The 20,827-nt window shown below is 42.7% G+C and overlaps 2 protein-coding genes across 3 annotated transcripts; one reads left to right on the top strand and one right to left on the bottom strand.

The window, feature by feature from the left end:
- Positions 1-1,087: 1,087 nt before the first annotated feature.
- Positions 1,088-2,337, bottom strand: atg101 (autophagy related 101). Its single transcript, XM_069147055.1, has 2 exons — positions 1,672-2,337; positions 1,088-1,579 (listed from the first exon to the last, which is right to left on the bottom strand). The coding sequence occupies exons 1-2, from the start codon at positions 1,921-1,923 to the stop codon at positions 1,175-1,177; spliced, it is 657 nt and encodes a 218-aa protein (XP_069003156.1). The 5' UTR covers positions 1,924-2,337; the 3' UTR covers positions 1,088-1,174.
- Positions 2,338-2,396: 59 nt separating this feature from the next.
- LOC138196720 (C2 domain-containing protein 2) lies at positions 2,397-20,768 on the top strand. Of its 2 annotated transcripts, XM_069147054.1 has the most exons (14): positions 2,397-3,301; positions 3,708-3,803; positions 5,278-5,397; positions 7,512-7,613; positions 8,036-8,152; positions 9,308-9,416; positions 11,040-11,148; positions 11,269-11,333; positions 11,466-11,581; positions 11,733-11,895; positions 15,821-16,062; positions 16,441-16,708; positions 16,940-16,976; positions 18,461-20,768. In XM_069147054.1, the coding sequence occupies exons 1-14, from the start codon at positions 3,008-3,010 to the stop codon at positions 18,603-18,605; spliced, it is 1,983 nt and encodes a 660-aa protein (XP_069003155.1). In that variant the 5' UTR covers positions 2,397-3,007; the 3' UTR covers positions 18,606-20,768. The 2 variants fall into 2 exon arrangements, with proteins under 2 accessions (XP_069003155.1, XP_069003154.1); XM_069147053.1 differs by lacking the exon at positions 16,940-16,976.
- The last annotated feature ends 59 nt before the right edge of the window (positions 20,769-20,827 follow it).

The raw sequence follows: 20,827 nt of genomic DNA, 5'->3' as shown, positions 1-20,827 counted from the left end.
TGATGAGGAAAAAGGATTCAGTCTTGCCATTTGACAATACGAAAGTACCAAATGTTTGACATTTTTGCTTCAAAAATACTTCTCGTACACCAAAGTAAGTGCTGATTACTTTTCAACCAATAGGCTGATTGATTAATCCACTAAACACTGAAGCTCTAAATCAGATGAACGTTTAGTATTTTACACTAAGGCTCTACATGTAGTCTTCCTCCTGTTATTATCTCTTAAAACACATACTTCTCAATTCTGATGCATCTTACTGCAACTGTGCTGCAACTACCCGATAGGAAATGTACAGGGCATTTGATTTAGTGACACACATCTGCCAGGGTCCTAATCAACACCTTTCAAACCTTTTCTTTGTTCACTAAAGAACAGATATTAACTGCCAGTCGTCACACTGACGAACTGATGAAGCACACAGGAGTTGGTTTTATATTCGTGTTGAACTGAAGTCTTCACGCTGGTGTTGTTTTCCTGTTGGCAGTCAGACAAGCCCGAACCAGGGGGATGTTTTTCAAGCTGCAGGCCACTGTGACAGTTTCTGGCTGGAAACTAGGGAGTGAACTTAGGAAGTGTTTGCTTTTAATTTGGAAAAATGGTAAACTGGAAATCCTGTCCTACTCCATGTGTAAGGTCACTCTCGCTGTGGAAATGCTTGAAGAGAGGAAGTTTTCACATAGGTGAGGAAATCTGGCCCCGAACTCAACCACATCTTTTACATAATGAAAATCTGACCCCATTTTAGGAAAGGTGTATGGAGGCAATCATTTGCTCAAAAGGGCCATTGCTGTTGACTAGATTGAACATTTATTGTCAAAATTTACAATGCAATTGACATTATCAGCAAAACAACCTTTTGAAGGATTTAACTGGTGTTAATGGTGTTATTTCTTACTTCGTTTTAGTTGTGTTTCTTGATGGTGGATGGTGGGGACAATTTGGAAAAGCAAAACATTTTTACAATAAACATTACATAATCAAGATCTTAAGGTACAAGCAATACCAGAACCACAGCGGACACATGCGAAAAGTGATAATACCGACACTGCAGGAGTAGAGCTCACAAACCATGTCTTTGTTATTAAAAAAAGAAAAAAAAAAAAAGAAAGACAAATGACAAACATGACCATAGATGGTTATGTATGATCCCGATCTTCTGTATGGAGCATCCTCACAGTGCCAGCGTGTCCTTAATCAGCCTTCTCATGGTGGTGCTTACGGAGGTGCCCAGCGAGTCAGTGATCTGGTAGGTGATTTTGTAAAGGTAGGGTTGGACATCTTTGAGACTGGTGTCAAAAACATTGTCCACTTCAGACTGGGTGGGCATCTTAGGCAGGTATTCGTGGCGGTTTATGACCTCGACAACGTTGATCACCTTCTCGCCCAGCTTTTCGCCCACTTTCTCCCTGCAGATCTGTCTCTCCTGCTCATTGGCCAGGTTGACAACGTTGACCTTGATGCTCCACACCTCCCAGGGAATGCACTCGTCGGAAAAAGGCCAGCGAGACTTCTTCTTCTGGTAGAACTCCAGAGAGATTTGTCCCATGCCGTCGCTGCCGGAGTTGCTCAAAGCATCCTGTAACCCAAAGCAGATCATACAGTTCAGTCATAATTACAGGCCTCTCCAGACATGACAGTCAACAATCATTTGTTGCAAACACCCATTACCTTGAATTCAGCCACAGCTTTCCTGATCACCCTGTCCAGCTCCTCGGAGGACACCCTGACGAAGGTGAAATCCACGAAGTCGCAGTCAAAGTCCAGTGTGCCCACGGTGCCGATGGAGTAGGTGCCCTCCTTTTTGTAGTGAAACTTCCCGGTGCTGCGGTGCAGTAAAATGGTGTGCAGTAAAGCCAGCATAGCTTCTTCCACCTGCCTCGCCTCCACTGTTACCTCGAGAACTTCCGAGCGACAATTCATGGCGAAATTAAAGTTATATCCATTTACAAAGGACGATACGCGTGGAGTGACGGTAGCTACTGTGGCAGCTCGATCACGTAATTGACGATGTTGTTTGTTTACCTCTACAAAATGGTAGAGACGATCCAAAGCAGTGTTTTACCGTTTATCAAAATACAAAAAAAAGATTTATATTACTAAGAATAACTTACATCCACGTGACAATCATGCGATCTGGGCCCAAAAACAACATTCTGGCAAAACCTAGCTCGACAAATGTTTGCTACAAACAGCAGAGGAGATGTGATAAGAGGGTGATGAGAGGGACAATCTACGGTAAGTCGCGTGGCTCAAAATACCTCATACGAGTTGTTTTTTTCCCTCAACTTTGACTTTTAAATGCGACGAAAAGCAGCAAATGTACTATGAAAGCGCATTGCTAATGTAAATCGTCTATAAACTACACGGTAGCCTCGGTTTGGAAATATGTCCGCGCGACCACTCAACGAAAACAAACGCTCGCATTTGTCGCAGTGCATGCTGGGAGATACAGTTTGTGCCACATATCCGTTTCCAAACGGCAACTTTGTCCAGTCGGACTGAGCCGCTAACGCGTCCAGCGGGAGGGACAGCGCTCCTCGCCTTCAGGATGTTTTTCCGGGACTCTTATTTTATGGCTGGGTGTCGTCTGGTGGAGCATAATTACAGACTTTGGATATAATTCATTTCGGGGAAACTTTGGCGGCTTTATAGCTAATGCAGAGTAGCTCGTTAAGCGAAACCGTGGCAAAGATTAGCCAACGAAGCTAACGAGCATATTCAATGAGAGGAGGAGTGAGCTGCTCTGCAGGGTTATCTGCCTTCCTTCAGCTGTTTGACAATGGTGTAGTTTTCTGTAACCACCTCGTGTAGGTCGGGAACTCTGCAGGGCTTTTTACAAGCTGCGTGTTCTGCAGAATGGGCGTCAATAAGCATAACCTGTATCGGGGGTTGATATCAGTTGTAGGTGAAAGCCTCCATCGGTTTCTCTGAACAAGTCTCTGCTATGAGGTTGCCAGGACATTTTTCAGAGGAGGTGCGTTAAGCTGTTTTTCATTTGCAAAGAATGTCCGACTTGGAAAGTTCCAGTTCATATTTTGGTTTGGAGGATCCGCAGTGGCTGTGCATGGTCACACTGTTCGTCGCGTCCCTGGTGACTCTGGGAGTGTATTTCCTCCAGTATTTCCAACATGGGATCTTAGGAAAGAAGCCGAGAGCAGCTGAAGACAATGCTGCCGCTGCGGAGGAGGAGGAGGAAGCCGCCGCTCTGCTGGGATGGGCGCTGTCACTGAAAAGCTGGAGAAGTCAGTGGAGAGGAGCGTGGTGCAGAGCGTTGAACGACGAGTCCAGGAAGCGAGGGGTAAGTCCCATGTGTGGCAGGTGACTTCAATAAAGAAAGTACTGTTTGGCTTTTATTGTGACCGCTTTCTCCTCGTGCCCTCATAAACATAATCCATAAATCTTAGCCGCAGCTACTTGAATCAAATCTCACCCCCCACCCTTTGATATAAAACACAATTCTTGCACTGCACACTGAGCAAGTGTGACATGCGAGTTCTTGCACCACCTCTGAACCATCATCTTTTCTTTTTTTCTTCTATTTCTATTTCTATCTCATCGAGTCAGAACATAAGTAATGACGTTGCCAGTGTCACACAGCTCTGCCCAGATCATTGCTTATTTTATTGGCAACATTATTCCAGATCTGCGAGTTGTGCAATAGATGTTTGTTGCTGTTTCACAGCGTCTGTCTCCTTCCTCATCAGGGTGAGGTTCTGTTGACGTTCGAAGAGGATGGTCTTGAGGCGTCAGAGCTCACGGTCTGCCAAGTGTCCAGCTTTCAGAAGTCTGCCAGGAACAAGGTATGCTGGCAGTAAAGTAATAGTGTTATTAATACAGTTCATTTTCCTTCATCAAAAATGGCTTTGCACGATATGTTTGTGGCTGTTTGGGATTATCTATTTCTAGTGATCAGTGAGTATATTTATTCCTGGAAAATAGATTAGTTGTGCCTCTGAAAAAGTAATCTTCCTACATGGCAGTTTCACCTGTCAATTCAGTCTCTTCACTAATTCAGTGCAGAGGGAGCTTCTCCTCATTCAGGGCTGCATTACAGCCAGCAGCACACAACCCAACTTTGGTACCATCATTTCCCCATCCGTTTCAATTTGGCAAATTAATCTGCGTAATAGTTTTTCAGGACTCTACATGCTGATTATGATAATCAAAAGGCACAATGACTCGATACTTCCGCTTATAGAGGCTATGAAACACTTGCTTGCTCCTTCTTTTCTCAGTCTGATAGATTACGGGCCGGACTGCTGGAGAATGTGTGTGAACCAAACTGCCACCGGAGGGCTTTTATTTTTCAGAGAGGTCAGATAGGGACAAATTGCTGGCTGTGTTGCTGGCCTAGTCAGCTTTGCGGTGCTCCCAATGCAAACTCAGCCCTTTTCTTTGTGATCATCATGATATGGACACAAATACCAGGTGCTCTGTTGTTGGATGTGGGGAGTTTAATGAACAGAGGCTTATTTTAACCCACCTGCTGTGTGTGAGTGTGAGTGAGTGAGTGACTGACTGTGTGTGTGTGTGAGTGTGCATGTGTGTGTGTGTGTGTGTGTGTGTGTGTGTGTGTGTGTGTGTGTGTGTGCGTGCGCGTGCGTGTGTGTGTGTGTGTGTGTGTGTGTTTAAGAAGCTTATATAGCTGTCAAGCTCAACACTAAGGAGGAGCGGGCAGACAGGAATGCACCAGCGCCTATGTTTATGTTTAGTTTTCCCCTCATAGTGATCTAATGCTGAACCGGTCTCGAAGACGTTCACCCTGTTCTCAAAATCAGAAGGAATGCACTGCGGAAATGTGTTTCTAGTAAAGGACACTTAATCATTGCTAGAATTGTTAATTAAAGTAAGTGCAGTAAGTGTAAAGAATCTGCTGATGATGCCTTTGAAAGCTAGTTCACTTTTTTCTTTCTCTTTTTTACAGTGTTTAGTGTGAAGTTCTCCAGAGGCTAATATGTCACTTTTGGATCATTTCTTTCTAAAGCCAGTGTGTAAACACACCCCTCTGGTTTTTATTTCAATACTGTTTTGTCTACACACACAGAAACATAAATATATTACTAATGAAGCATGATACTTAGTGTTCCTCTCATATTGATTCACGTACAGCCTCTTTTAGTCCAGTACAAATTCTGGTTTCTCTCCCTGTTTGAGTTGCTTTCATATGACATTGTATAACTACATCTCAGCAGCATGGTAATGCTGTCAATAGCTTAGCTTTTTATTTCTCAGCAGGTTTAGGTGACACTAATGCCTTCTCCGTCTTCCCCACAGGATGCTTGCTGCAGTGTGGTTGGGGAGAAGCTTCAGTTTTCTCTCGGTGTTGGATTGACAGATATGGCTACAGCAGATCCTTGTAAATACACAATGTGTATCGCTCCACTGGAGATGAAGGTAAATTCTCCTTGTGTTCTAAGTCGTGGATTTCATCGAAATGCAGTCAATTCATTTTCTTTTTTATATATCCCTTTGACAGTAAGGCCTCTGAAAATGGATATATGTCCTTTGGAAGTCATCGTGGTTTGGTTTAATAGGAGATTTTATTGAACATGATGTGCTGCCAGAGCTGGCTCACTGCTGGCCGCATTATTAGATAAAATGGTTGAGGTATCTTTCTGTGCTTGGCAAATGTCCCAAAGGCCTCATTAACACCCCTGTCAGCCCCATTTGCAGTAGGGCTACATTCACATTTGTCAGGGATCCATACAGGAATGATGAAACTCTCAAGTTATGACACTAATGACTCATTTACCTGAGAAGTACAGTCATTCATTATGCCAAAAACTGACAGGGCTTATCTCTTAAAATGAATATTCCTATGGGTCATCCACTGTCTTTTCTAACCCTCACCCTTCCTGTTTCGACTTGTAGTGTTGAAATAAAGTGGAGCCCCAGCTCATGTGTTAGGATATGTAACGGTACTGTACATTACGCTGTGGTAAGCTTTTATCCTCTTCTCAGATTCAGTTTGAAATCTTCAGCAATATATGGATTCAAGTGGCTGTATAAGTTAACCCAATTGTGTGAAGGCTATTTTTAAACCAATAAGATGCTTGTCACCCCCCAGAGCTCATTGTGCCATAAGTACAACCTGAGTGAGAGGCTAGAAAGCTAAAGTCAGGATTAGAGTCGTGCGTTTTTGTTTTGGTTGTGGATCCGTTGTTGTTGCAGTGACATAAAGGAAGCCTCGTCCCTTTTCCCCTCTCACTGTTTCGGCTTCGTCTGGAAAAGTCAGAAAGCCCTTTCAAATGTTTCCATCCATCCACTGGAACGTGTGTCAGCTTTTGACTGAGATCCAAGCTAGAAAACTCGCGGCTCGTCGTGGAATGAGTGCTGGGATATGTGGAACAGAAGCCCCCGGGGCACGTAGAGTATATGGACACAATAATACAGCCAGTACACCGAGGTGTGCTGCTGGCTGTGATTTGTCTTTTAACACACTACAGGTACCACATGACCTGTTGCATGTGACATGCATCATCCAAATGATGCGTTCGTCTTTGAAATGCAAAAACAACATTTGCATACGTGTTGTGACTCCACTTCTGAGTCAGGTGGTTGGAGCCATCAACCATTAACAAGGCCAATTAATAAATGAAGGCAACAACCATCCACCTGGTAGACAGTTTCTGTTGTTCAGTTTATGGAAGGTAGTTTCATTTGTATTACTAGAACGTAGTGTTCCAGTTTAAATAGTTAGGCCTTCTGTATGATCTTGAATCAATCTCAGCATTCCCGGTTCTATCTGATGAGGCCTTTGTTTGGCATCAGAGGCGCCTGTTCAGTCTTACGTTGGAATCCAGGCCTGCTGGGGCAGGATGGCCCGGTCTGATCTCTTTTCTCCTTCTTCTTTCACTTTATTCTCGTAGCGTTCACCTTGCTGACTTTCCCTAAGAATCAGTTTTCCTGTGCGTCAGGTTGATGAAAGAGAAATTTCATAAAGGTTTTGCAGAATGGATGGTGCCATCACTGTTAGTGTAGGTAATAATATCTAACATCCTAACCAGCTGAAAACATCAATAACCATCTCCTGTCAACACTCATTCCAAATGATCTCCAATCAGACTGTAGACACAAATCCCACTGCAAATTAAAATCTCTTCTACAGATTGCAGTTTGGAATAAATTGACAGAATGATGTATTCAAGTGTCTCAAGTTCTATCAGGCGTGATAAGATCACTCGCTGCTTTTGAAGTGAGTCAACAAATGTAAAAGAACAAATGCGCTCGTATGCTTAATGTTTTATGTTATTAAAAGTGTTGCCCAGGTGGATATTTAAAACTTAATAGTTGGGTAATTGTCCATCAGAATCATCAATCAACAACAGTCTGTTATGAATGTTCAGGTGAGGGAACAAAATCCTCAAAAATCTTTTGATTATATTCCCACATACACCTGAGTCGCTGTATGTTTGGGTTGTTGCTTCAGAACTTGTGTTATTTTATCTTCAATTGACCATCAGTGTAACTGCACAAAAATAAGGCATCATGAATTTTCTCTTCCTCAGCTTCATCTACACATGCAACAAGCTGAAGACGAGGTCAAGGTGAGCTGGGAAGTTTCTGACCTGAAGACGGGGGAGCTGCAGGTGACGCCCACTTTCACCCAGGTAAGACAACGCTGTGTAACACACTAACGTATGGAGAAATGTTTCACTGTACAGAAACAAGAAGAAATAGACTCTTGAAACTGTGTTTTAATACATCGAATGTGAGTCTTTGATAATCTGAGTTCATATGAATTGGTTTCTTTTGATTTTCATGGCGGATAGTCACGTAAATGTGGCGTTAGTAGTTTCATAAAGAAATATTAACAGGAGTCATTGTGGTCAAACACTTTGTGGGTTGTTAAATGTAAAACAAATCTCTTTGGATCAGAACAGTTCACAAAGAACATATTAAATTAGTGAAACCGTCAAAGTGAGGTAGATCTCATTTTGGTTTTTTTATTCTCCAGAAAAGGAGATTCTGTTCTCCAGTTTGACACAATAAATGTTTGTGCATGTCTGATGGCATCATGTCTCTCCATCAGGACAATGTCAACACTTCCAGTGTAGTGGTCATAAGGGAGCAGCTGAAACAGCTGTTGTGCGTGACGCGTCCCTCTGTGCTGCTGAGCTGCAGGCCTGCTGAGGCCTCAGAGATGAAGGTGAGTCACGCCTCGTGCAAAACTGTCCTTCTCGTTCAGCCTGCTGCAATTTGTCAAATCAGACTTCAATGCGCACTTCTTCTTTTTTTTTTTATCAAAGCCACAGAAGGACAGAAGAATACGTTCAATGCAAATTATGAACAAGAGACACTTCTGTCAGCAGGGTTGTTGTCCTCTAATATCATTCATTTATTATGAATACACCTTTAAATGTATAAATCTATTAGTTTTTACCTCAACCAAGGAGGTTGTGTTTCTGTGCAGCTTGTTTCTTCATTTGTGTGTCTGTGAGCACAATGACAGAAAAACGACCCACTCCATTTTCATGAAACCTGGTGGAAAGGTGTCGCAGGGGCCAAAGAAGAACCCATTATATTTTGGAATAGATCAGATTAACGGGTTTGATCCACAAATTATTTTTAATTCTCATTAACACTGTGAGATGGTGCATTTGGTTGCGAAGTTCAATTGTGACCGAACACAAAAAACTGTATAAATGTAATGGGATCTGTTTTAACAGTATAAGCAAACGCTGTGAAGCACAAGGAGCTTTCTAGGTTTATCCAAAATCCACTTTTTTCTCACTTTACGGTCAACGATCTGAGTTCAAAGTAAAGTGCATTGTTCAATGGGGATTTGCTTAATTAGTCGTAGGTACATTTTGGGCATAAAAGATAATAAACCAGAGTGTTGTCTCCCGTTCCCTTTAAGAGCCAGGGGTGCTTGCACCTCAGCAGATTTATATTATAACGGCAGATGTGACAAGTAGTAGGAAAGACCAGTTCTCTGCAGAGGAAACTGATCTGCTCATGCACAAATTAATGTACACAATAATAATAACTTGCATTATAACCATTTTATTCTTTTTCCTTTGATTGTGCACTGCTGCAGTTCCAATGCGTGTAACAAGCAGAGTGGAGACGTAGTGCACCGGTTTATGTAGGTGTAATATTACTGTCAATCAATGGGCCCTTCATTGAGTCATTGATTTAAGATGGGTATTATTTGGTCTGTCATTTCATTTTGTCAGGAATGAGTTCAATTGTAACATCGCCACAGGCCTTGCATGTCATAGAAGACTGTTTGCCTCGGCCGAGGTCGACGCTCTTGGAGTGGCCCTCTAGTTTACTTAGTGTTGTATGGTTTCTCCAATAGGAAGCCCACAACAAAGTTGCATCACCCCCAAAACCCCCCCGCGCCCACGACTGGAAGCTGCTAGTGAAAAACATCCGGGTCACACTCAATCAGGAGGAAGATGCTGCAGGTTGGTTGCTCGTCTGATTTATTACACATTCTGATGAAATCACTGTCGCTGTGTCTTTATTCTTCTTTATGAGCCTTCCGTCCTTCACAAACCAGCAAACCTACATCACAGAGCCATGAATCTAGTTCACTGTAACCTTTTCAAAGAAGTGCCAACATTTTACAGCCACCTCCGTAGAAGATGGGATGTATTGGATAAGCTTTTCGTCTTTCAAAAAACACTTCAGTCAAAGTATAAAGTCTGAAGCAAAAGAACAGAGGCCTCTGATTGGATGGTGGTGTCCCTCAGTATTAGCCTCACCAGCAGCAGCGTCAGTAAAGCCGGTATTAATTTACTGATTGAAGAATAATTAGCTGCATATAAACTCCATCCATCAACCTCTTTCTAACAAATCATATTAACTGGAGGTCCGGCAGAGTAACCCGAGCAGAAACACAAGCATCAGCACACATCAGACACAAAGAAACCTTCACCTACATTGTTGAATTCATATTTTTATGAAGAGATTTATTTAACCACATCTATTCCAAAGGTGAAATATTGTGTCATCGAAGTCTTAGAATATATATTGGCTTGTTCCATGAGGTTACAAACTGCCTGATCATTTCTTACCTGGGCTCAGAGACTTCCCAAAGTCTCTGCAACGTCTTGCTTACAACTTTACAGTGACAACATGAAGTCATGATGCTCAGCCAAGAAAGAAATCAAGCCATAACCCTCCATAAACCTACAATGTGTTGTGTGTACATATTGGTTTGGTGTTGCTCTTCTCATCGACTCTCAGTTAACAAGCATATTTCTAGTAATTGTTTAACTGCCCTCCTTTTTAGTTGCACTACAAATTTAAGATGTAAAGAAAAAGGTTTTACTTTGCCATCACAGACTGTGCATCCTGAGGAGATTTTTTTGGTGAACTGTTGGTTAAAGCTAAACAATGTTGGCAGTATATTAATAACACACACCCAGCGTGGTGGTGCAGACCTGCACATACTGTTAGTAAGATTCACTTACTGAGCGTGTTGTCAGCCATTAAAGAAAGTAGATATTCTGAGTCGTCGAGAGGTTTTAAAATGATTGTCCACTGATGAAGTCTTGGATCATAACATCAGCCACAGCAGTTGTGTTTTGGTAGTTCTGGTGATGAGTCATTCTCTAATTGTGAGTCAGCTGTTTTCGGGACTCCAGACATCCTCTTAAGTGCTCTGATCACCTTTAAATATAGCGGAGGGGACACACGGACACGGCATTCAGCACTTCACTATATATATTTTTCCGTCCTTTAAGTGAGGAACAGTTGACAGTTTAGTTTGTGAGACTAAAAGAAATCCCGAGCAGCTGCTGTGGATCTTCTGTCTGTAGGGCTTCTTGTCTGGCTCGTGGCTCCTGAAGTTCAATTTACTGTATGTGCTCCACAGAAAAGGCTGATGAAGAACTCTCAACCAACACCGTGTCCTCTAACCTCTGCATAATTCATCATACATACAACGTACATTAACCGCCCTTTGTCAATTAGAGTGAAAGAATATTCACTCAGCTCTTGGATCACCTGATTTGTGTGTTGTTGTTGTTGTTGTTGTTGTGGTGGTGATGCTGACGAAGATGTTTACTGCTGTGTGTTTGTAGGCAGCGTGAATCCTCTGTGTGTCCTGCAGTTGGATGATCCTCCACAGAGGTTCAACACGTCTGTTTTGAAGAACACAGCCAGTCTTGCCTGGGACCAGCCCTTTATCTTGTAAGTTCGACAGCAGATAACATTATTAATTAATTAAATTACATTTTTTTTGTTTTTTGTTTTTTTAACCCCACAGTGCACAAATATGCGCTAAACTCTTTTATTTTTCTGTCTCGCCAGTGAATTGAATGGACGATCAAAAGAGCTCAATGTTCAGTTGATGAATGATGGACAAGCTCAAGAGAGTAAGTAGAACTCAGGATGTTACTGGTATATATTTGTTTTGATGTATTTGTTAATGAATGAGTGATTTTGTTTGCGAGCTCTGGCTGTCACATGTTTTGATACTAAATTATGTGTTTTTTTTTCTTTCTCAGACTCCTTACTCGGTCAGGTGTCGGTGCCTTTCGATCTCGTGAAGAAGGAACCCAAAGGACAGCAAACATTTGCACTCAAGGCCAAAGACACAGTGACTGGATCTCTTACTACTGACGTGAGACCATCATCCCAGTTGACACGGGGATCTCCTCACGTGTTTGCCTTCAACATAAACAGATTTAGTGGACTTCTTATCATGTATTTGTTTTTTTGTTTTTTTATTATTGACACGAAATTGGAGTGTTAACTTGAATTGTGTGTTTCAGTTTACCTACCTGGAGCCCAGTGAGGTGAGGTCCTGGCACCCTCCCACCCCAGCCTCCAATAAGAGGGTGGAGATGGACCGGACAGTCATGCCCTGCGGCACGGTGGTCACCACCATCACCGCGGTGAAGAGCAAGCCGGGTCGACCGCTCCCACTCAACTTGGGTACGCCACTGGAAACCGTCAGACTGTACAGGGTGCCGAGGATGAGTTGTACTCCAAGAAACTTGCACAACTGATATGTAGAAGAGACTTAGAGGCACACCAAGAGTTGTACTGATTCTAATACTGCTGCTGTAACAGCTGCAAATCAAAACTGCTCACAGAGAGATTGTTTTGAAATGAATGAATGAATGGTTCCTATTTTTAAAAACAAAAGTAAAGATTGAAATTCAGTTTGCAAGCCAGAGTTCTTTGGTCTGTTCTAGAGCCACTGACCAAAAGTATGCTGATCCTTAGTCACTAAAAATATCTGCACCATTATTTTTAATTGATTCATAAATTAAATTTGGCCAAAGTCTCTGCCGGCAAAGAGCTGTAAATAGCGGAGCTGTTTTTTTTAGCGGTCTTACTGTTTTGCAATAAGATCCTGCTAAACCTGATTGACGAGAAGTCATTCTCACTACAACGCAGTGTCAGTAGGAGAGCAGACCGAACATCTGGAACAGCAAAACACTGAAAACAAAGCAGAGTAATTACAGGTTCCTGTGAGTTGTACCTAAAACTGTACTTTTCTATTAACAGCTCAAAAACACTGAGACCAGTTTGACCCTAAGTCTGAAGATGAAAACATGTGACATTTCTAATTCAATTCAATTCAATTCAATTTTATTTATATATCGTCAAATCACAACATAGGTTATTTCATGGCACTTAACACATTAAAGTCCTTACAGCAAGACTTTACAATATTATACAGAGAAACCCAACAATTCAACAATTCCCACATAAGTTAGGAGGGAAAAAAACTCCTCTTTAAGGGAGAAAAACCTCCAACAGAAGGAAGAAAAACTCCCTCTTAACAGGAAGAAACCTCCGACAGAACCAGGATCAGAGGTGGGCGGCCATCTGCCTCGACCGGTTGGGGTGAGAAGAGAGCAGAGAGAGAAAAGGACAGCATAGAGATATAAGAGAAGAACTGTTGGTGGAGACGACAAGTGCAGGGCAGAGACATGCAGCTCCATGACGGGACATCTGCAAAAGAAAGATGAGAAACTACGCGAGCGAGGGAACTGAATGGAGACAACAGATAATAAGAAGAAACTATGGGAGAGAAAAAGATGGTGAGGTATGAGTCAGTTAAAGAGTCGGAGGAAAGAAAAGAAGCTCAGCATGTAACGAGGTCCCCCAGCAGCCTCGGCCTATAACAGCATAACTAAGGGTTGGTTCAGGTCTACCTGAGCCAGCCCTAACTATAGGCTTTATCAAAAAGGAACGTTTTGAGTCTAATCTTAAAGCTAGAAGGGTTTCTGCCCCTCGAACACAAACTGGGAGCTGATTCCACAGGAGAGGAGCCTGAAAACTGAAGGCTCTGCCTCCCATTCTACTTCTGTAAACTCTAAGAACCACAAGCAGACCAGCGTACTGAGAGCAAAGTGCTCTGCTAGGATTCTATGGTTCTATAAGATCTCTAAGATATGATGGAGCCTGGTCATGTAGAGCTTTGTAAGTCAGCAAGAGAATTTTAAATTCTATTCTTGATTTAACAGGAAACCAGTGAAGAGAAGCTAAAACTGGAGAAATATGATCTCTCTTGCTAAATCCCGTCAGTACTCTTGCTGCAGCATTTTGGATCAGCTGCAAGGTTTTTAATTAGTAATTTGGACATCCTAACAGCAAGGAATTACAATAATCTAGCCTAGAAGTAACAAACGCATGAATGAGTTTTTCTGCGTCACGCTGAGGAAGGATTTTCCTGATTTTATGAATATTACGTAGATGAAAGAAGGCAGTTCTGGAGATTTGCTTTATATGCTGTCTAAAGGACAAATCCTCATCAAAGATGACTCCAAGGTTCCTCAGTTTTGCTGGAGGCCAAGACAACGTCATCTAGAGTAACTAAGTGATTACAGAAAGAGTTTCTGAGGTGTTTAGGACCAAGTACAATAACTTCTGTTTTGTCTGGATTTAGAAGCAGGACGTTTTTGGTCATCCAGGCCTTTATGTCTTTTAGACAGGCTTCAAGTTTTACTAACTGATTAGTTTCATCTGGTTTTATAGAAAGAATTAGCTGAGTGTCATCTGCATAACAATGGAAGTTTATGCAGTGCTTCCTGATGACATCTCCTAATGGCAGCATGTACAAAGTAAAAAAGTATTGGGCCTAACACTGAGCCTTGTGGAACTCCATAACTAACTCTTGTTTGTCTGGAAGATTCATTGTTGACATGGACAAACCGGAATCTATCTGATAAGTAGGATTTGAACCAGTCTAATGCAGTTCCTTTAATCCTCGTAACGTCTTCTAATCTCTGTAATAAGATCGTATGATCAATCAAAAGCAGCACTTGAGGTCCAGAAGAACAAGTACAGAGACAAGTCCATTATCTGAGGCTAATAAAAGGTCGTTAGTAACTTTCACCAGAGCTGTTTCTGTGCTATGATGAACTCTAAAGACTGAAAATCTTCAAAAAGACCATTCCTTTGTAAATGATCAAAAAGTTGATTTGCAACAACTTTTTCAAGGATTTTAGAAATAAACGTCAGGTTGGAAATTGGTCTGTAGTTTCCTAAAACAGTTGGATCAAGAGTCGGCTTTTTAAGTAAAGGTTTAATTACAGCCACTTTAAAAGCCTGCGGTACATAGCCAGTTACAATAGATAGGTTGATCTGATCTAATATGGAAGTATTAATTAAAGGGAAGACTTCCTTAAAAAGTTTAGTTGGGATGAGATCTAACAGACAGCTAGAGGATCCAGATGAAGAAATAATCCTAGTTAACTCAGAGAGCTCAACAGGAGAGACATTTTCCAAGTTTACATCTGGTCCTACAGTTGCTTCCAGGGCTGCTGTGCTTAACATCACATCAGTGACTGTGGCAGGAAGGGTCGGCCCGATTCTCTCCCTAATAGTGAGAATTTTATTGATAAAGAAGTTGATGAAGTCATTACTGCTGAGAGCTGAAGGAATAGAGGGCTCAACAGAACTGTGACTCTTTGTCAGCCTGGCTACAGTGCTGAAAAGAAACCTGGGGTTGTTCTTGTTTTCCTCTATTAATGATGAATAATATAAAGTCCTGGCCTTACGAAGAGCTTTCTTATATAACATTAGACTATCTTTTCCAGGCCAGGTGAAATTCCTCTAAATTAGTGGAACGCCATTTCCTTTCCAGCTTTCTAGTCGCTGCCTAGCAGAGCGTAGTTCTGAGTTGTACCATGGTTGTACCACGAATGTGATGTGCACATATGTGCCAAGATGAGCTCTGCGTTGATGATTTCTAAAACCAAATAGAAGAGCCCAGTTTGTGCCTCCCATGCAGTGACATCAGATACGATAGATAAGAAAGCTGTATTAGGAATACAGTCACAAGTTGGAGTTGGGCGACACTTCATTTTTGAACACTTCGTACAGTTTCATTGTGTGCTACAGACAGAATATTTTTTCATCCAGATGTTCAGGCGAGTATTTGAGGACTTGAAGGTGAAGTGTTGTTAAAGGAGTATTGTGTAGGATTTAGTGCCATCTAGCAGTGGGGTTGCAAATTGCAATCAACTGATCACCTCCCGCTTCACCGTCCTCTTTCAAAGGTGGAAAAGAATTTATGTCGGCTATGAAAGTCGTGAAAAACTCGACACGCCCTCTTTGCAGTCAGCGTCTAGTTTGTCCCTTCACATTCCCTGGAGGACGACTTATTCCCTCTGTAGATATGAAGGGTTCATTATACGATAATGTCTGCTGTAAGTGTGATATACCCAGCTAGGGTTAAGTTTGCACATCTTTATCAAACAATAGCAGATAGACATTTTGGATGCCAACAGAAAGATCCCAACTCTCCACAGTCTCTTTCCCAATGCACCATATCACAGAAATGAATATTCTGAACTTCCGTAACATGTCCTTGAAGTGATGGGAGAGTTTTGTTTTCCCTCAGATCCCGCCCAGAAGGTGGTGGTCAGCAAGCCCAAGCTGGTGGAGCGTCGTGTTTCCGAGCAGGTGTCCATGCTGGGGGGCACAGTCAGCAAGGCCTTGTCCTCCTCCGACACCGAGCTGTTGATGCTCAATGGAACCGACCCGGTGGCCGAAGCAGCCATCAGACAACTCCACCAGTCTGCCAAGCAGAAGCTCAAGTCCCCGGTGAAGAAGAGCACCATCATCATCTCAGGCATCGCCAAAGTAAGGATGAACTGTACGAGGGGAACTGGTGAACTTTACCGTTTCACATCAGTTGCTGTCGCACTTCTTTAGTATAAATGGCTGTAAAGGAGTTGGGAAAGCCTGGAAGCTCAGGTGAGGACAGTCGCTCATATTTGCTGCTCAAGAAGTTAGTTTCCTCCAAAAGGTTTGGTGCTCCTGTGGTTTATCACGACGAGGAGAGCTGTAGATTTCAGACGTAAGTCCAGGAAGAGACTCCACATCTTGTTGGAGTACCCTGCATGTGTCTGTCATTAAAACTTGGCCATCCAGTGGAAAAAAAACAGTTTCCATCATCACACTGTCAAAGAAAATATGGTTTCGGTAGAAATCGATTTTTAAAAGTGCTTTGTTTTCCAGACGCCTTTGTCTCAGGATGACGAGCTGGCTCTGATGGCGGGCTACGCTGCAGCGATGGATGCCTCCATGTCAGAGGGCAGCTCTACTCAGGATGTGACCACAGCGATCGCGTCGGGGATCAGTAGTCCTCCAGACGAGTCTGAGCCCCAGGAAGGCCCCAGTGGAATTGGCCGGCCTCCAGAGGACTGGGAGAGCCACACCGGAGAGAAACTGGACCACAGCTCGCTTTCCATGTGTGTGTCGGAGGCGAGCTGCAAGAAGAGCCGAGGTGAGAGGTCACTGATGGGGGGGAGGGGGGGAGCACCTCTCACCAGTGGAGTCTCTCACATTTAAAGGAGTATTGTTCTTGAATTCTTTAAGAAGGCAGAACTTGCTCAGTTTTCTCTGTCTTGCTGTGTTGACGTCCATCTGATGCTCCTCAGTGACGCAGTCTGTTTTCTCTCTTCCCCTCTTCCTGTTTGAACGTTTCTGTACTCGACTATCTTCACTCCCATCTTAGAGGAGAGCACTGCTAAGCACACATTATGTCCTGATGAGTAAGTCACATCGTGAGTTGCTGCTAGTGTCCTCGGTACTCTTGTATATGTAGTTTCTGATAGTAGTAGATTAGATAACATTGTTTTTCAGTCAAATTCATTCTTTAGTTCCTGTAAAATCACTTTTAGCATCCATCTTTAGACTTGAGAAGTTTTGTGAGGCTGCAAAATATAGACACTGAATATTTTGTTATATTACTACCTCCAGTATGACATGCTGCGTTAGGACTGTTGATACGGACTAAAATATCACACGTGATGAAGATCTGACATCTCATACTTCAGTATCTGTAAAATCTGTTTGCTGTTCAGTGTATTGTTCAGCCTTTTTCTGTCAGTGTGTGCTACAACATATACTGATGTCCTTTTTTCTTCATTTATCATTAACTTCCATAGTCTCACACTTGACTAAACTAAGCCACAGATACTGAGGATGACACAGAAACGTCTTCCATGCTGAGTCAGAGGAATAATCTTTGCAGCCACGTTGGACTGGGAGGCTGCTCTCCGCTGGTACAGTTTAGTGCCAAGTCAGTTTATCTATAAAGCACATCTGTACAAAACAGAAGTGCTGCACAACGTCAAACAGATCCGACTTGAAACCGTTAATTCAACACATGCAGCAGTAAAGCAAACAAAAATTAAAAGCAATAATTATCCAAAACAACACACATAAGCAGTACTTATGAACAAAAAAGAACATTTAAATTTAAATTGGGTCTAATGTGGGGACATGCCAGTGAGAATAAATATGTTGGTTTTTTTTAACTGAGAGTTGAACACCGGTGTTGAAGATGATCTGAAGGAGGAGGCTGTTCCAAAGTCACTGAGGAAACCCAATCGACCTGAGGAGCCAGTCTGGATTTAGGATCTACTAAAAGCTGCTGGTTCAGTGACCTCAGCAGGCGATGAGAGGTGTTAGAGGTGCGCCAGGTCACACGGATAATACGGGGCTGCTTTACTTGAGCACTTCAACTCTTAACGAACTCTTAAAATGAATCCGTAACTGAACATGCAGCCGACGTAACGACGCCAGGATGTTGAAATGTGCTCATGCTGACACGAACCAATCAGGAGCCACGCTGCAGCATTCTGAACCGACAGCCTACAATGTGTTCGCTGGTGATTACACACAAAGTCTGAGTGTCCCCATCCGAAGGTTGACGGAGCTCCAACACAGAGGAAAGACTAGTACAGGAAAGAGGACAAAATACACTGGTTTTTTTTTTGTTGTTTTTTTTCAACCCTCTATGACAGATTTTTATTTATTTTTTTATTTATTTATTTATTTTTTTTGTCGTCCAACTAACACAAATGTTGTGCCGCTGCTGCTTCGGCTGTCTTCATATTGCTGCTGAAAGGAATACTACACATGCCTAAGTTTTATTTTTGTATTTATTATTTCATCATTACTTTCTCTTGAGTGGTGAAATCTTGTCTCGGGTGATGTTTTACACTATCTCCTGTCCACTCCCTTGTCACAGGCAGCTTCCTTCAGAAGAGTGCCAAGCTCTTCTTCCGGCGACGTCACCAGCGCAAAGACCCGGGGATGAGCCAGTCCCACAACGACCTGGTTTACCTGGAGTCTCCGTCCGCAGTGGAGCGGGCCAGCCGAACAGCCACGCTTAGCCGCATGCTCAACCGCAAGAGTAAGAATAAGAGCAAAGCCAACGGCTCTACCTCCATAGGGGAGCCACATGTGTGACACCTCCACTCCCCCTCGCTGCCACCTTGCCCTTCACCTCAGTCCCTCCCCACAACAACTACCATCATCACCTCCACCTCAAAGTTGCACTGGCGAACATCCCGGCTAGCCCTTCTCCCCCTCTGGTGCCCGGCCTGCATTCCGGGGCTCCTGCATTGTAAATGGGAAGATGGCGCAGATGGGAAAATATCCTCTTTTTACAGCCGGATCGCGCTCGAGCGCTTCGAATAAGAAGCCGACATTCCACCTGAAAGCAAGTGCGTGCATGTGTGGATGAAGATATCCTGTCCCGAGTTGGTGGCATTTCAGAGGAAATATTTCTGCATGTTTCTTATATTTGATTTTATGCAACATTTTGGAAAATCTTTAAGTGCTTTTACAGCCTCGTTATGGACAGACGGGACTGTGGGCCATCACTCTTTACCTCACTGACGCTGAGGGCGAAGAGGAAACTCTCCCTGCTGTAAACCGTAGGTCTCCTACGGTGGACCAACAGGACCAAAGATGAAGAGCAGAGTGGTGTTTGTATGATTTGCACATTTTCCGTACCTTTTATTTAAAGTGCAATGATAGGAGCTACTCTGCGATCGAGACTTTTCCGTAGTTCATGGAAATAATCTTTTCACTGCACGACCGCTGCAGGTGGGAGAATAACACAACTACTTTTTGACACTAATATTATGAATTTATTTGTTAAAAGTCCTCCTAAATTTATGACAAATTAAACTAAATCATGTATGTAATGTGCATAATGAAAGCTATAAAACGTAGCAATTCAGAAAAAAAAAAGTGAGCTTTATGTTTAATAAAGACGGCAAAACCTTAATGTAAGTTGTGATTGGCATGTACAGAGGTCATGTTGTCATGCGCCCACCGACCGTAAATAAGTTACCCACCATCTGAAAATAGAAGCAGAGTGATTTCTGCTTTTTGTAGTGTTTTCAGATAATATGCAACTTTCTCTCCTTTGTCTTCCTAAAAGATTCCTCCTGCACACTACTGTTGCCAGCAGGACTGTTAATGTGTCAAAAGGGAAGCGAATGAAGCTTGATCCCAGGGACTGTGAGGATACACTCGGCCATACCTGTCGCATTCCTGAAACTTGTGTTTGGGTCCTGAACCACAGCTGAATGGAATGAACTCCTCCGTCTTGTCATTTCATGTTTTATTGTTTTTAAAAGATGTAGCTTCGAACACGTGAACAAAAGAAAGTGAACACATTTGAGAGCAACCAATCTTGTTGGGCTGCTGCTTTTTTTTCTTTGTTTTTTTTTTTAATCCAGCTAATGATTGTATTTTTTATTGTGAGCAGCTTCTCTCTCTACATCATGTTAACTACTGTTTATCAAGAAGTTCTGCTCTGAGAACTGATGCAGCACTGTGACGCACACAACTAACAGATTGCCTTACAGTTATTCCGAGGAGGAATTCACGGCTTCTTCTAGACTTGCTCCTCCACTTGACGTGACTTTGGGCCCAGAGGCTGCATCCACTCTCAGACTGTAGTGAGACGAGCGTACCACTGTGTTTCCTTCACCATCGGTAGTGTCTAGAATTAAGAAGCCTATGCACATAACATATCTGCTAACTGAGTGTTTACATTATTAGACTACCTTAGAATAAATTTTAAAAAAAAAAAACACTTGTTCACGACAACGCTCTTCTGCAGATACGGTGCTGGTGTCTTTTGTGTCTTTACGTAGCAACGCTGTGATCTGCTCTCATTCACTATCACTGACTGCAGTCTGTTTAAAAAAAAAAGAAAAACTGCTTCATCATTCAGACAGAAACACCTTTAAACTCTTGAGTGGAGAAGGTAAATGGGTCGTTTCAATCCCACTCAGCTTCGCAGCCTTTTACAGCCTGTCAGAATCAGCTACTGTGGTGCGTTCGGCGAGCAGTAGGGCTGTGTGTGATTCATAAACTGCTTCCTGATGTTTTTGTAATCTGCATCTGCTCTGTGCACAGAAACCGGCTGACTGAACTGTCATTGCAGAGGCATCAGTCATTCCCCTGCAGGGACTGTAACTAATATACATATCGAGTTATTTCATTTTCAGCAATAAACATTGATTGAATAACTGAGACTGCAGTGGCACTTTGAATGTTCTGGCTGCTGTGAATTCTCGGCGGTGCTTGCGTTGCT

This window comes from Embiotoca jacksoni, unplaced genomic scaffold (assembly GCF_022577435.1).
Source record: "Embiotoca jacksoni isolate LCO1_2020_lvr unplaced genomic scaffold, fEmbJac1.0.p SCAF_13, whole genome shotgun sequence".
NCBI classification, from domain to species: Eukaryota; Metazoa; Chordata; class Actinopteri; family Embiotocidae; genus Embiotoca; species Embiotoca jacksoni.
This window is presented reverse-complemented; position numbering and strand designations above follow the sequence as displayed.

Bases quoted from the DNA above. Each gene is read 5' to 3' on its own strand.
- atg101 (XM_069147055.1), bottom strand. From the start codon at position 1,923: ATGAATTGTCGCTCGGAAGTTCTCGAGGTAACAGTGGAGGCGAGGCAG. The intron at 1,580-1,671 runs GTAATGGGTGTT...TTTGGGTTACAG, and splicing joins AAGCTGTGGCTGAATTCAAG to GATGCTTTGAGCAACTCCGG.
- LOC138196720 (XM_069147053.1), top strand. From the start codon at position 3,008: ATGTCCGACTTGGAAAGTTCCAGTTCATATTTTGGTTTGGAGGATCCG. The intron at 11,334-11,465 runs GTAAGTAGAACT...TTTCTTTCTCAG, and splicing joins TGATGGACAAGCTCAAGAGA to ACTCCTTACTCGGTCAGGTG. The intron at 16,063-16,440 runs GTAAGGATGAAC...TTTGTTTTCCAG, and splicing joins TCATCTCAGGCATCGCCAAA to ACGCCTTTGTCTCAGGATGA.